The sequence below is a fragment of the Lagenorhynchus albirostris genome, chromosome 7 (assembly GCF_949774975.1).
Source record: "Lagenorhynchus albirostris chromosome 7, mLagAlb1.1, whole genome shotgun sequence".
NCBI classification, from domain to species: Eukaryota; Metazoa; Chordata; class Mammalia; order Artiodactyla; family Delphinidae; genus Lagenorhynchus; species Lagenorhynchus albirostris.
In genome coordinates this window covers 111494298-111509847 of record NC_083101.1, presented here as the reverse complement: position 1 = coordinate 111509847, position 15550 = coordinate 111494298, and the positions used below count along the sequence as shown (strand labels likewise).

The 15550-nt window shown below is 40.7% G+C and overlaps 1 protein-coding gene and 1 long non-coding RNA gene across 2 annotated transcripts in view; one reads left to right on the top strand and one right to left on the bottom strand.

Annotated features, from left to right (window-relative positions):
- LOC132523062 (uncharacterized) overlaps nucleotides 1–13880 on the top strand; it is a 94495-nt gene extending 80615 nt beyond the window's left edge. The window contains exon 4 of the long non-coding RNA XR_009541418.1: nucleotides 13726–13880. This is a non-coding gene — a long non-coding RNA (uncharacterized LOC132523062). The remainder of the gene's footprint in view (nucleotides 1–13725) is intronic.
- Nucleotides 6496–7338, bottom strand: LOC132523104 (inactive polypeptide N-acetylgalactosaminyltransferase-like protein 5; the record flags this gene model as incomplete). Its single annotated transcript, XM_060153654.1, has 1 exon — nucleotides 6496–7338. A coding segment is annotated over one exon (843 nt), but the record flags the coding sequence as incomplete, so codon positions are not given.
- Nucleotides 13881–15550: the final 1670 nt, after the last annotated feature.

Genomic DNA, 15550 nt, shown 5'->3' with positions numbered 1-15550 from the left:
GATTTAGGAATTAGTGAAGTCAGGTCATAGGCTCAGGGTATAATTTTCAAAGCTTGACAATGAGATGGTGTCATTAAATCTGGGCCAACAGAGTAAAAAAATAAATCTTCATTGGCCTCTCCAGCAATTTGAAGCCTTTAATTGAAAATTCATGTAGTTGAAAATTTTAACTAAATTTTATTGTATTCTATCATTAGACCAAGTCTCCCTGGATGCAGAGCTCCCTTGTTGAATGCTGATACACATAATCTAAATGAGAGGCAACTTGTCCAATCTATGAAGGACTGCATTTGTGAAAGTGTGTTTCTAAATCTTGAAGTGTGCACCAATTCACCGCAGCAGATGCCTGTGTACAACTGATATCTCTCTAAACAGCAGTGTGTAGACAAAGAACCAGTGGGCTCTGGAGAATAATAATATCATTTTCTCTTTATTGAGCACTTATCTCTGAGGAACTAAAGTGATTTACAAGAATTATCTCATTAGTTCATATAATACTCTTATGAAGCGAGTAAATGTTATCTTTGTTTTTTAATAGAATTCTCCAGGTAACCTGGAAAATTTGATTAGATAGGTGAGCTGGATTCATAACATCCTAATCTAAGAAAAACTGTCTTGCAGACGTTGAAAGCATTATTAACATTCAAAAAACAATTTTATAAATCCTAAAGCTTTTAGAGTACATGCCAGCTCAAGGAGCTGGCCGTATTTACAGGTGGTTTTGACAAGGTGCATTTTTAAGAACTCACGTTTTATATTAAACATTTTATATTTATATTTATTTTATATTCCATAAGATGTTATGGAAAAACCCGAGCAAACTTTTTGGCCAACCCAATAGATTCTCTCTTAAATCCAACCAATATATTTTGAACATCTGCTATATAAGAGAAAGAAAATCAAAGCATGATACCTTTTCCAGAGAGGGTTTATCTTATTGGTATGATACATTTTAAAAAGAAAATTTAAAAAAGAGACCCTTAAAAGGATATCATATCTATACATGCTGTATAGATATCTCTGTCTCCCTCTCCAAAAAAAAAACTAATGTGGCACAGACAAAGAGAGTCGTTATCTCTCAGGAACAAGGAGGAGACTATAAGCAGATCCATTTAAGGAAAGGTTGATGGTAAGTACAGTGTCTCATTGCAGTGTAAATGAAATGCAGTGCCTCACGGTGGCCTTCAGAGCTCTGCATGGATAGCCTTGGTTGCCTAGCCAGTCTCATTAAACAGAGAACTCTCCCATATTTGGTCTGCTTTCAAACTTCTGATCGTCTGCCACATCCTCGGTTTCAGCTGATGGCCTTGTACCTCGTTTCACCGAGAACATAGAAGCAATCAGTAGAGCATTTCCATGAGCCATTGCTCGTATTTACAGGTGCATCCTCACCTGTTCTCACGCACACTGGGGGCTCCGTCCGGATACGGATGAACTGTCTGTGATGCCATCACTCGTGTACTAGATCCTGTCCCCTGTCACCTACTCAGGTTTCCTGGTGCATCTAATCTTCCTTCTCCAGTGAATCAGTAGTCAAGCGTGCTCTTACTTCTTCCATTTAAAAAAGTATTCTTGATGTTACTGACTTATTTCTCCTCTCGCTTTTATAACAAAAAACTTCCAAGGAGTTGACTGTCCTAGCTGTCACTAATGATCTGCTAGCCTCCAATTCTCCCATCAGACCACTCCATGCAAATTTATGTTGTTCAGGTAAGCGGCGATTTACAGACTTATTACATCTAGGGGTCACGCCTCAGTCCTCTTCTCCATTGACCTGTAAATAATGTTAGACCCAGTTGACCCTCCTTTTTAAAAAACCTTATTCACTGTTTTTTCTCCCCTGGTTTTCCTCTGTTTCACTAGCTCTCTGGCCTCTGTCTTCTATGCAGTTTCCTCTGGATCTTTCAAATTACTTAGCGTGGTATGGAGGGATTGGCAGTTCATTTTCTATTACATATTACATTCAAACATATTGAAACTGTTCACTGTTTCTATTAACAAACAAAACTTGCTTTGTTTTGATACTGCGGCTGCAGGTTTGTTTCAGTGAAAATTTCCTCTGATCTCAGCTATTAAGAGCTTAGAGGAGACCTAGTCAGACAGTGACCCTCCTAACTGGATTTAGTCACCACCAGCTTGAACTCACTGTGTGCCCCTCACCTTTTGCTTTAACACAGTTCACCTTGGAATTGTCATGTTGGGATGAGAAGGCGCCCAGCTTGGATGTTAAACCAGCTCCCAGAGTAACTCCTAGAGTGACTCAGAGAATAGCCCCTGTTCTAGTAATTGCCCAGCACTATCCTCACACATCCTGTCCGGAAAGCTCTGCAGCAGGCGTGTGCAGAGGCCCGAGTGACGGGAGCCATCACCTGGGCAGCGGTCAGCTGTCACCTCTGAGTAGCTGCAGAAGGACCGTAAGCAAAGCCGTCTTTCTGAGAACCTGACGTTGAGTGAGGACAGTCTGAAAGGAAAAGCCATTTAATCCTGGGACCCTGCAGTTGGAGAGAGAGATCAGAACTCCAAATACTGCTTTGGGGTCCATCAGCATATAAAACTAATCTTTGATATTTTCAATGAAGATGAGCCCCCCTAGAGAAAAGACCTCTGAGTTTTGGGGAGTGCGGGGAAGCAGACGGTAGCCTGCGTGGGCTAGCCCGTGGACAAGTGTTTGAAGCGCCTTCTCATGCTGCAATTGAACCTACGCTGGTGACACAGAATGAAACAGAGCACCACTTCTGCCCTACACTTGCATGTCTTTTTTGAAAATCAGGCAAACCTCCCCCTTAAACTTGAGGAGTTGAAGTTCAAATTGATATTCTTTCAGGGACACTTAGGAATAGTTCTGAATCTTTTAAAGGCCACAGATTCATTGAGGTTTTAGTAAAAGCTATGCATCTTTCCCTAGAAAATTGAAAATGAGTGTATAGAAACGACATAATTCTGAAACAAAAAGTCAGAGGCCTCCTGGGTACCAGTTCTTTTTCACAGCGAACGTGGTTGGTGATTTTATATATTCAGTTGGAGATTTTTGCTTCTCTCTTAAATTCTCTTGAGATTTTGTTGTTTTGGTGAAACAGTGTTGACTCAGAGTTAGGGTTGCTAAGTTCTGTTGTCTGATTTCATCCCTGCCTTTTGTGATTCTGCCCTATGTTATATTTTGGGGGGGACAGGGGAACGTCTTAGGTTGGAGCAGTTTTCTTATAAACTGGTAAAGTACACAAATTCTGCAGTATAATGGAATCATTCTGCCTTTTCTTGTTCATTTAAGTGAGATAGAGAGTGTATTTTAATATTTTAAGAGTATTTTAAAGTATTGCCTCTTAAAACTTCAGGAAGATTTGACATGTGAGTAAACAACACTATTTGATAGAAAGCCTTTAATAGAATTTTTAAAAGATTTTAAAGTAACAAATTGGCTTTATTCCTCTTTTTCTTATTCGAAAGAGCGCCAAATGTAGTTCAGCCTCTTTCCAGGTAAGATGTGAAATGACGTGAAAAGTATGTTCAGAATGAACATCTATTTCAGAAGGCAACAGCCATGAGGAGAGAGGCAGAGGGGAAGATGAGGTCAAGACCAATGCCAAGATTCAAGTCAGTGCAGGTAAACTGAGAACTTGATCTGAGCATCTAATCTTGAAAGGATGCGATATTTGAGATGGCTCTTTTGATCTCAGGCAGTGATATAAAACACTTTCAGCAGACCCAACTGAGGTCAAAGTTGAATTTCCTTGTTGAAGAGGGGGACAAATATTGCTGCCATTAAATCTATTAAAGAATATTAAAAGTTAGCCACATTTAAAGATAGATATTAGATACAAGGGTAATATCACAGAAATTAGTATCATGGTGTAATTCCAAATGTCATCACTTTGACTTGGGATCTTGATACAGGATGTTGGCCATACTTAGTGACAAATTTGATAGAGTGAAAGTAAAAAGATCCCCGTAAACAAATGAAGTCAAAATATGACACCATCTTTCTGGAAGTTGAATATGTAGATGGGGTGACTTCTCTGTAAATCTGTGAAAGTTTTCCATATTTGTACCTTTGTTTTCTCACCTTTGTTTTCTCTCTCTCCCACTCTCTCTCTCTCTCTCTCTCTCTCTCTCTCTCTCTCTCTCTCTCCCCCTCTCTGTATATCTCTCTGTCGCTTTGTCTCTGTATGTATGTATATATATGTGTATATGTATATATGTAAATCCTATAATTAATGAAGAGTGTTACTCCTGTAGTTTTGCTTGAATATATCCATATCTGTATCAGTCATTGGCCACAATTTATATGCTGTTTGAAAAAGAGATATCTCTCTTTTCCACCCCCTTCTTATCTAATAATATCTACATCTAACTCAGTTTGAATATTACTGCAATTATGAAGCCATTTGGACACTTGACATTATTTCTCTGAGTAACAATAACTTTTGTATCAGTTAAGATATTCTTGGCTATGAGAAACAGAAGCCCAGTTTGAAGTTGCTCTAACAGTAAATCTATTATCTAACTCTTTATATGAAGTATAGAGTCAGGATGGTTCCAGGGTTGGCCGTTCAGAAGCTCAGCATCTTGAAGGATCTAGATTCTTTCCATGTTTCCACTTGGAAAAGCCCAGTGTGGGGATGTTATCTCCTCAGATTTCAAGAAGACTATAGAATCTCCAAGCATCATATAGAGACTAAACAATACCCAGAAAATTATGTGCATTCAGGTGCATTTATCTGGAAAATAGAAATTGAAGCTTCCCAAGTTTCTAGCCAGAATGGAGTCCAATGTCCATACCTAATCAAACTCTTGTAAGGAAAATAACACCACTGAACAGCATATTACCACCTGAAGTTGGAGATGGGTCCCATCCCTTGGACATTCATCCATGTAAAATACAATTATGTGAACAAGGCTTTGCCAAGGAGGAAGAAGTGTGTGTGTGTGTGTGTGTGTGTGTGTTTGCACTGTTTTTCTGAGTTAATTGTATGCTATCATACTTTATTGCTACTGCTTTTAAGTCATACCTCTTTCTACCTTCTGTTCCATGACTTGTCTTGCCTAGACGCCTGCATCTACCTGCTTGAGGGCAAGTGTCAATTCTGGTTTCTTTGTATCTCCCCAAAGCTCAATGACTATCACGTAGTAGGTTTAGGATGAAACACTTGTCTGCAGGATCAGCAGTGTCAATCTCTAGGATTACTGGTGTATGGGATAGTAATACTGGAAACTTCACTTCTTGAGACCGGTAAAGGAAAGCATATGAGATAAACTTGCATAATTTTGACCGTACATAGTAAACTGTGCCATTGGACTAGGAAATAAACTTTATTAACGCAATCTTTAGTTCTGCAAAATCTTGATTAAGTTTCAGTAGATATGCCTGGAGATTTCAGCCCTCGTTAAGTGGCAAGAGATTAGAAATCAGAAGTCACTTTAAACCTGAGTGCAAAAAAGGGATTTTAAAGCTGGAAAATGTTTCATGCTAGAAGATAAAAGAGGGCCCTTAAATTTTTAAAAATAGTACAGATTTTAGCTGAAGTAAGTTGTAACAGTTGAGAGTTTGGGCCTCATTAAAAGAGGTTGTATTTTTATTTATTTATTTATTTTTTCATGGGATATTCGTGTCTTTTTATTACTTGATATTGCCAAACTGTTTTCCAAAGTGAGGTTGTAACAATTAACACTCCCACCCACAGTGTCTGAGACTTCCTGTGCTTGCCAACACATGGTCCTTTCAGACTTTGAAAACGTTTTGCCAATCTCGGTGGCTATGTAGAAATATCTCATTGAGGTTTTAATTCATATTGCCCTGATTACTCAAGAAATTCAGTATTATTACTTTTATAATTTAAAATAATAAAGAAATATTAGATCAAGAACAGGACATATAATATCACAGAGAGATTCTTACATATTTCTACCCATGTATGTGAAATGAGGTCTTGTTGTTACTGTCCCTATTTGTTTGAACTTTCAAATTAAAGTGAAGCTGCATCTGTATGTTCTCTCTATGTGCATTCTAAAGGTCCCGGCAAGGGGCTTCAACCATGGGGAGATGCACAAATGAAGGGGCCTGGCTTTGATGTAAAAATCTTTGACTGTTAGAGAAAAAAGGTAGCAGAGGATCTTGTGTGGTCCCCAGAACAGCTGCAGTCACATCACTTGGAAGCCCGGTAGTGGAGGAAGAGAATCCAAAAATTTGCCCATGGGAGTGGGGGCAGAGAGAGGTGTGTGCCACAGACAGGCCATCTTTGTGGGAGGAAGATAGATCTAGGGGGGAAAAAAAGACTTCTTGTGTTGGTTGATTTACTTCTGAGAAACTTGAGTTTCCCTAGAGATTAAAAAAAGAGTAAGGTGCAAGTGTAGCAGCTATTTAGAATGAACAAATTGAGAATAGCGTCTGAAAATGGGTGGGTGAACAGCTGAAGGTTGCCCTAATTTAAGGAAAAGTACAAAAATTGGTATCTAGAAAGCAGCAGAAGGCTTCTTTAGAGCCAGTCCCTCTCTGGACTCTCACTCACCTATCCAAACCAGGGACGTATCCTTCACCGTGTATTCATCTAGCCAAATGTGCACCAGTCTGAGATTGTTATATAGCAAGGCTTTTACAATTCCAGTGTGGTTTGCAAAGTGTTGCTTATCAATATGTCCTACTCGAGAGCAGGGGAGTGTAAAGAGTTGGCCTCCATACATCCAGGTCCTTAATGAAAGTTCCAAATGTTCTCCTCCCCAGAGATTTATGCCCTTGTACTTTCCGACTGCATTAAAATAATGCCTATTTATAGCACAAATTCCTCCAGTCATTGCAGGTGGCCAGATAGGTCTAGTGGGTCCTTCTGGTCCATCCATCTCGTAAGAGAAATCACGATCCCGTTTAAATTGCAGATACCAGTTGAAAGCTCCCCTGACAACAGGAGAGGACTGGTATTCCAGGGTCACATAATCACTGGCATCTATCAGAGGACACACCCCCATTTGGGGGTCCTTAGCAATGGCATTCAGCACGGGCTCCAGCCATACTTTAGTCACCTTGCAGTGGCTATCCAGGAGCATCAGAACGTCCCCTGAAGCACGCGATGCTCCAATCAGCCTTGCTCGAATCAGTCCCTCTCTCTTTTTGTTTCTTATTAATTTAATCTTTCCCCGAAAATTTTCCACATGGTAGTCTAGTTTCTCTTTCAAGTCATCAAATTCCCTCATATCATCTACCAAAATAATTTCTTCAAGGATATACTGTGGAGTGACAGTCATGACACTGGACACTGTCCAAAACAAGACATTAAATTCTTCATTGTGGAAACAAATGACAATCCTGGAACTAGGTAGGTTGGATGGGTACTCCTTTTTTTTTTCCAAACATCTTTATTGGAGTATAATTGCTTTACAATGGTGTGTTAGTTTCTGCTTTATAACAAAGTGAGTCAGCTATACATATATATATGTATATATCCCCATGTCTACTCCCTCTCTCGTCTCCCTCCCACCCTCTCTATCCCACCCCTCCAGGTGGGCACAAAGCACAGAGCTGATCTCCTTGTGCTATGCGGCTGCTTCCCACTAGCTATCTGTTGTACAGCTGGTAGTGTATATATGTACATACCACTCTCTCACTTTGTCCCAGCTCACCCTTCCCCCGCCCCATATCCTCAGGTCCATTCTCTAGTAGGTCTGCGTCTTTATTCCCATCCTGCCCCTAGGTTCTTCATGCCTATTTTTTTTTCCTTTTAGATTCCATATATATGTGTTAGCATACGGTACTTCTTTTTCTCTTTCTGACTTACGGCACTCTGTATGACAGACTCTAGGTCCATCCACCTCACTACAAATAACTCAATTTCGTTTTTTTTATGGCTGAGTAATATTCCATTGTATATATGTGCCACATCTTCTTTATCCATTCATCTGTCGATGGACACTTAGGTTGCTTCCATGTCCTGGCTATTGTAAATAGAGCTGCAGTGAATATTCTGGTACATAACTCTTTTTGAATTCTGCTTTCCTCTGGGTACATGCCCAGTACTGGGATTGCTGGGTCATATGGAAGTTCTATTTTTAGTTGTTTAAGGAACCTCCATACTGTTCTCCATAGTGGCTGTATCACTTTACATTCCCACCAACAGTGCAAGAGGGTTCGCTTTTCTCCACACCCTCTCCAGCATTTGTTGTTTGTAGATTGTTTGATGATGGCCATTCTGACTGGTGTGAGGTGATACCGCATTGTAGTTTTGTCTTTCATTTCTCTAATGATTAATGATGTTGCGCATTCTTTCATGTGTTTGTTGGCAATCTGTATATCTTCTTTGGAGAAATGTCTATTTAGGTCTTCTGCCCATTGTTGGATTGGGTTGTTTGTTTTTTTGATGTGGAGCTGCATGAGCTGCTTGTAAATTTTGGAGATTAATCCTTTGTCAGTTGCTTCATTGCAAATATTTTCTCCCATTCTGAGGGTTGTCTTTTCATCTTGTTTATGGTTTCCTTTGCTGTGCAAAAGCTTTTAAGTTTCATTAGGTCCCATTTGTTTTTTTGTTTGTTTGTTTTTATTTCCATTTCTCTAGGAAGTGGATCAGAAAGGATCTTGCTGTGATTTATGTCAGAGAGTGTTCGGCCTATGTTTTCCTCTAAGAGTTTTATAGTGTCTGGCCTTACAATTAGGTCTTTAATACATTTTGAGTTTATTTTCGTGTATGGTGTTAGGGAGTGTTCTAATTTCATTCTTTTACATGTAGCTGTCCCGTTTTCCCAGCACCACTTATTGAACAGGCTGTCTTTTCTCCATTATATATTCTTGCCTCCTTTATCAAAAATAACGTGACCATATGTGTGTGGGCCTATCTCTGGGCTTTCTATCCTGTTCCATTGATCTATATTTCTGTTTTTGTGCCAGTACCATACTGTCTTGATTACTGTAGCTTTGTAGTATAGTCTGAAGTAAGGGAACCCGATTCCTCCAGCTCTGTTTTTCGTTCTCAGGATTGCTTTGGCTATTCGGGGTCTTCTGTGTTTCCATAAAAATTGTGAAAATTTTGTTCTTGTTGTGTGAAAAATGCCAGTGGTAGTTTGGTAGGGATTGCACTGAATCTATAGATTGTTCAGGGTAGTACAGTCATTTTCACAATGTTGATTATTCCAATCCAAGAACATGGTATATCTCTCCATCTGTTTGTATCATCTTTAATTTCCTTCATCAGTGTCTTATAGTTTTCTGCATACAGGTCTTTTGTCCCCTTAGGTAGGTTTATTCCTAGGTATTTTATTCTTTTTTTGCAATGGTAAATGAGAGTGTTTCCTTAATTTCACTTTCAGTTTTTTCATCATTAGTGTATAGGAATGCAAGAGATTTCTTGAGTAATAAGGGCAGTATGAATTAAAACCTCAATGATCTTAGAGGAAATGGTTTCAATCTTTCACCATTGAGAACGATGTTGGCTGTGGATTTGTCATATATGGCCTTTATTAAGTTCCCTCTATGCCTACTTTCTGGAGGATTTTTATCATAAATGGGTGTTGCATTTTGTTGAAAGGTTGTTCTGCATCTATTGAGAGGATCGTGTGGTTTTTCTCCTTTAATTTGTTAATATGGTTTATCACGTTGATTGATTTGTGTATACTGAAGAGTCCTTGCATTCCTGGGATAAACCCCACTTCATCATGGTGTATGATCCTTTCAGTGGGCTGCTGAATTCCTCTTGCTAATACTTCGTTGAGGATTTTTGCATCTATGTTCATCAGTGATATCCACCTGTAGTTTTCCTTCTTTGTGACATCTCTGTCTGGTTTTGGTATCAGGGTGATGGCGGCCTCATAGAATGAGCTTGGGAGTGTTCCTCCCTCTGCTATATTTTGGAAGAGTTTGAGAAGGATAGTTGTGAACTCTTTTCTAAATGTTTGATAGAATTCACCTGTGAAGCCATCCTGTCCTGGGCTTTTGTTTGTTGGGACATTTTTAATCACAGTTTCAATTTCAGTGCTTGTGATTGGTCTGTTTATATTTTCTATTTCTTCCTGGTTCAGTCTTGGAAGGTTGTGCTTTTCAAAGAATTTGTCCATTTCTTCCAGGCTGTCCGTTTTATTGACATAGAGTTGCTTGTAGTAATCTCTCATGATGCTTTGTATTTCTGCAGTGTCAGTTGTTACTTCTCCTTTTTCATTTCTAATTCTATTGATCTGAGTTTCTCCCTTTTTTTCTTGATGAGTCTGGCTATGGTTTATCATTTTTGTTGTTGTTGTCCCTGGATCACGGGACCCTGGCAGTGGTGGGATGCATAGGGTCCTGGGAGAGGAAGTGTGGATAGTGACCTGTGCTTGCACACAGGATTCCTAGTGGCTGCACAGCAGCCTTAGCATTTCATGCCCATCTCTGGTGTCTGCATGGATAGCCGCAGCTCACGCCCGTCTCTGGAGCTTGTATAGGTGGTGCCGTGAATCCCATCTCCTCATGTACCCCAAAACAATGGTCTCTTGCCTCTTAGGTCCAGACTTTTCCCCAGGCTCCTTTCCAGCTAGCTGTGGCACACTAGCCCCCTTCAGGCTATGTTCACGCCGCCAACCCCAGTCCTCTCCCTGCGCTCTGACCGAAGCCCGAGCCTCAGCTCCCAGCCCCGCCCACCCCGGCGGGGGAGCAGACAAGCCTCTCGGGCTGGTGAGTGCCGGTCGGCACCGATCCTCTGTGCGGGAATCTCTCCGCTTTGCCCCCCGCACCCCTGTTGCTGGGCTCTCCCCCGCGGCGCCGAAGCTTCCCCCCCCCCCGCCACCCGCAGTCTCCGCCTGCGAAGGGGCTTCCAGTGTGTGTAATCCTTTCCTCCTTCACAGCTCCCTCCCACTGGTGCAGGTACCGTCCCTATTCTTTTGTCTCTGTTTATTCTTTTTTCTTTTGCCCTCCCCAGGTACGTGGGGAGCTTCTTGCCTTTTGGGAGGTCTCAGGTCTTCTGCCAGCATCCAGTAGGTGTTCTGTAGGAGCTGTTCCACATGTAGATGTATTTCTGATGTATTTGTGGGGAAGAAGGTGATCTCTGCGTCTTACTCTTCCGCCATCTTGAAGGTCCTCCTCTAATTTTCTTAATACTTCTGTTTTTATCAACTGTTACATGATCGAGGGCATTGTCTTACCCCTTAAACTTATTGTTTCCAATGGTCTAAAGGTAGACCCCACTGAATGACAGGGTGCTGGACAAGCCAAGCCTGGAAGTCAGAGGGGGGACTTTCAAATTATGCTCAGAAGAGAACCCAGGAGATGGTTGCCAGCATGTGGAACCCGCTGAAAGCTGCCAGAATGGAGGAGGTGTTTCCTTTTACACAGAGCTTACTTTTTTTTAAGGAAAATAGATAGGTAAATATTTTAAAACGTATGTAGTTAAATGAAATAATAGAAGCATGTATGAACTGGAGAGGTGAATCACTCAATTTGGGTGGGGTAAAATGGGCCTGTTTAGGTGAAAAGAATCAGGAGAGGCAACTTTTATAGCCATCTTTGTGTATTTTTATTATTCAAGTTGGATTGTAAATGGTGCATATCAATCCAACAGCCAATTAAGGAAAAGCAGCATTCCAAGATGAAGGAAGTGTGTTATTAGTGTGAACAAGGTGATATTAGCATCGTATAATGTTGCCTAGATACAAAGCATCAAGCGGTGAGTGAATGAAATGTATCTGGAGGCAAAAGCCAGGGTCGTGTCACAGGGCGCTCATGACCTGGTCTCCACTAAGGAGCTTGGTTCCATCCTGTGAACACAAAGAGGTCAGGAAGAGGCTAAAGAAAAGGTACAAATGGGTCAGCATTGCATTCTGGAAAGTGAACTGTCATAAACGTACGGATTATGGATCAAAGGAGGAAGAAATCACAGGCAAGGGAAACGCTTGGCATGTTTTTGAAATTAGCTGGGCAAAACGTGAGGGAGTGGGTGGGGGAGAAAGCACTTGTACAAAAGGGAAAGCATAAGTTTAAAACTGTTTAGAAGGTGAAGTCTGTGTGTTTTGATGATTTATTGCAGGTAGGTAAGAGGGAAGGATGGGGTAATCGAAGAGGATACATTGTTCCCTGGAAGGATGGATATTACGTTGAAGAAGCAGGTGTGATTGTAGACTTTAGGGGGAGAGAGAATAAAATTGGCTTGGAACATGGTCAGTGTCTAGGAGACACCTACCTAGGTGAAAGTATCTACTAAGAAAAAAAACTATATATATATACACATATATATGTATATATATATGTATATATATGTATACACTATATATATGTGTATATATATATACACTATATATATATATATATATATATATATTCCATTCTCTAGAATTGGTACAGAGAACTTTTGTTCTTCAGTCATACACATACCAATTTACTTTTAGGACACACATCCCTGGAATTTTGAGGATATGTCCGTGTTCATTTCAGATAAAATTGGTTTCAGAATATTCTAAGTCAATTTTTCTTCAAACATTTTAAACATTAGTCACATTAATTGTTATCTGGCTACGCTATGAAGAAATTAAAATGCATATAAATGTTTGAACTGTAAAAGTGTAATTGAATACTGAGTACCTTCTGTCTGGCAAATAGCTTTAATGAGAAACTTAAAAATATTCCTTAATAGAAAAAGATCTGTAAATGTATGAATAATTTTTCTGTGCTTTCTTATAAGATGTTTTTCAGTTTATATGCTCATTAGACAGTTCTGGATAAAGTTCACTTAGGATGACCGAAAAACCCTTGTTGTAAATACAAAGTTTGGGATTCAAAAGCTGTAACTTCTTGTTTTTAGTATGTGTTTTATTATTTTATTATATCTATTTATAATTAAGGACAGTTTTATCCAGTATTTTATTTGGGTTGGTAGAAGGCCAGGATAAATAATCCTAGGTTGGTTTTCAGTATAGTTTTTGGATCTCCCCTAATGGAGAAGTTACTAGTTATCCACCTGTGCTATACTCAGGGCCCATGTCTTAAAATGTAATTTTCTCTGCAGATTAGTGTCAAAGACAATACTCAGGCAGGGTCTTTTATAATCCCCACTTTTGTGTGCCATGCTTGGCTAACATGATTACACAATTGTCTGCCACCACAGTCTTAAGATGTGTGTACAAGTAAATGGTGTGAGATAAGTTAATTTGATATTTAAAATAAATAAAAAGCCTACCTTTTTAGTTTCAAAGACTAGGAATCATTTTAATTCATGTAGCTGCTATATTTTATTTAGTCAGTTGAAATAATTAAATATATAAGGTATATAGATCATTCCATTTTGTCATTATGAGTTGAGGGAAGGGGGAAAAATAAACCCATGAGTCCTTTCTGTATAACTGAATAACTTTTAATCATTGTGAGTCCTAAATCCAGACCTGTCGATTTGGGAGGGCCAACCCTTCCACTTCACAGCTCTGTGACTATTTAACTTACTGAGCCTCAGCTTCTTATCTGTAACTTGAGGATAATACCATCTACTCACAGGCTTTCTTTGTGATTAATAGGGCAACATATTCAAAATACTTTCTACAGTTCCTTTCTTGATAAGTAAACTTTAAAGTTAAGAATGCATTAACTATTGTTTCCTTTTTTTTGCCCTCTTACTAAAATCTATTTGGTCCTTCTAGCTCATATGTCCTCTCTTACTCCAGGTTATTCAGTCAATCATGGAGGTTTCTTCCCACGTGGGTTTTCCTGCAGTTAGGCTATATAACCACCAGGTGGTGATGTCAATCCCTTCTCTTCAACCACCTCAAGTTTTTCTTTTTTTGTTTTAATAACAGAATGGTGAGGAGTTTGTACCATCTCCTTACTTCATTTAAAAATACAACCTCAGGCAGACCTTCAAGATGACGGAGGAGTAAGACGTGGAGATCACCTTGTTCCCCAGAAATACATCTACATGTGGAACAGCTCCTACAGAACACCTACTGAACACTGGCAGAAAACCTCAGACTTCCCAAAAGGCAAGAAACTCCCCACATACCTGGGGAGGGCAAAAGAAAAAAGAAAAAACAGAGGCAAAAGAATAGGGATGGGACCTGCACTAGTGGGAGGGAACTCTGAAGGAGGAAAAGTTTCCACACACTAGGAAGCCCCTTCACTGGTGGAGACGGGGGGTGGTGGGGGGGAAGCTTTGGAGCCGTGGAGGAGAGTGCAGCAACAGGGGCAAACAGAGCAAAGCAGAGAGATTCTCACACAGAGGATCAGTGCCGACCAGCACTCACCAGCCTGAGAGGCTTGTCTGCTCACCCGCCGGGGTGGGTGTGGGCTGGGAGCTGAGGCTCGGGCTTCAGAGGTCAGATCCCAGGGAGAGGACTGGGGTTGGCTGCACGAACACAGCCTAAAGGGGGCTAGTGCACCACAGCTAGCTTGGAGGGAGTCTGGGAAAAAGTCTGAACCTGCCTAAGAGGCAAGAAACCATTGTTTCAGGGTGTGGAAGGAGAGGGGATTCAGAGCACCACCTAAACAAGCTCCAGAGATGGGCGCCAGTGGTGGCTATCAGTGTGGACCCCAGAGACGGGCATGAGACGCTAAGGCTGCTGCTGCCGCCACCAAGAAGCCTGTGTGCGAGCACAGGTCACTATCCACACCTCCCCTCCCGGGAGCCTGTGCAGCCCACCACTGCCAGGGTCCCATGATCCAGGGACAGCTTCCCTGAGAAAACACATGATATGCCTCAGGCTGTTGTAGCATCACGCTGGCCTCTGCCACCACAGGCTCACCCCGCATTCCATACCCCTCCCTCCCCTAGACCTGAGTGAGCCAGAGCCCCCTAATCAGCCCCTGCTTTAACTCCCTCCTGTCCGGGCAAAGAACAGATGCCGGAGGGCAACCTACATGGAAAGGCAGGGCCAACTCCAAAGCTGAACCCCAGGAGCTTTGCGAACAAAGAGGAGAAAGGGAAATCTCTCCCAGCAGCCTCAGGAGCAGTAGATTAAATGTCCACAATCAACTTGATGTACCTGCATCTCTGGAATACATGAATAGACAACGAATCATCCCAAATTGAGGCAGTGGACTTGGGGAGCAACTGTAGACTTGGGGTTTGCTTTCTGTGTCTAGTTTGTTTCTGGTTTTATGTTTATCCTAGTTTAGTATTTAGAGTTTATTAGCATTGGTAGATTTGTTTATTGGTTTGATATCTCTCTTTTTATATATATATATGTTTTTCATTTTTCTCTTTTGGTGTTTATGAGTTTGCTGCATTGTGTGATTGTGTCTGTATAGTTTTGCTTTTACAATTTCTCCTAGGGTTCTGTCTGTCCACTTTTTTTTTGTAGTATGGTTATTAGTGCTTGTTATCATTGCTGGATTTGTGTTTTGGTTTGTTGCTCTCTTCCTTCTTTCGTTTTTTTAATTACTTTTTTATTTTTAATATTTTTTATTTTAATAACTTTTTATTTTATTTTATTTTATTTAGTTATTCCTTTTTTTTGTTTCCCTTTTCTTCTGAGCTGTGTGTCTGACAGGGTCTTGGTGCACTGGCCAGGTGTCAGGCCTGAGCCTCTGAGGTGGGATAGCCAAGTTCTGCACATTGCTCCATCAGAGACCTCCCAGCCCCATGTAATATCATATGGAGAAAGCTCTACCAGAGATATCCATCTC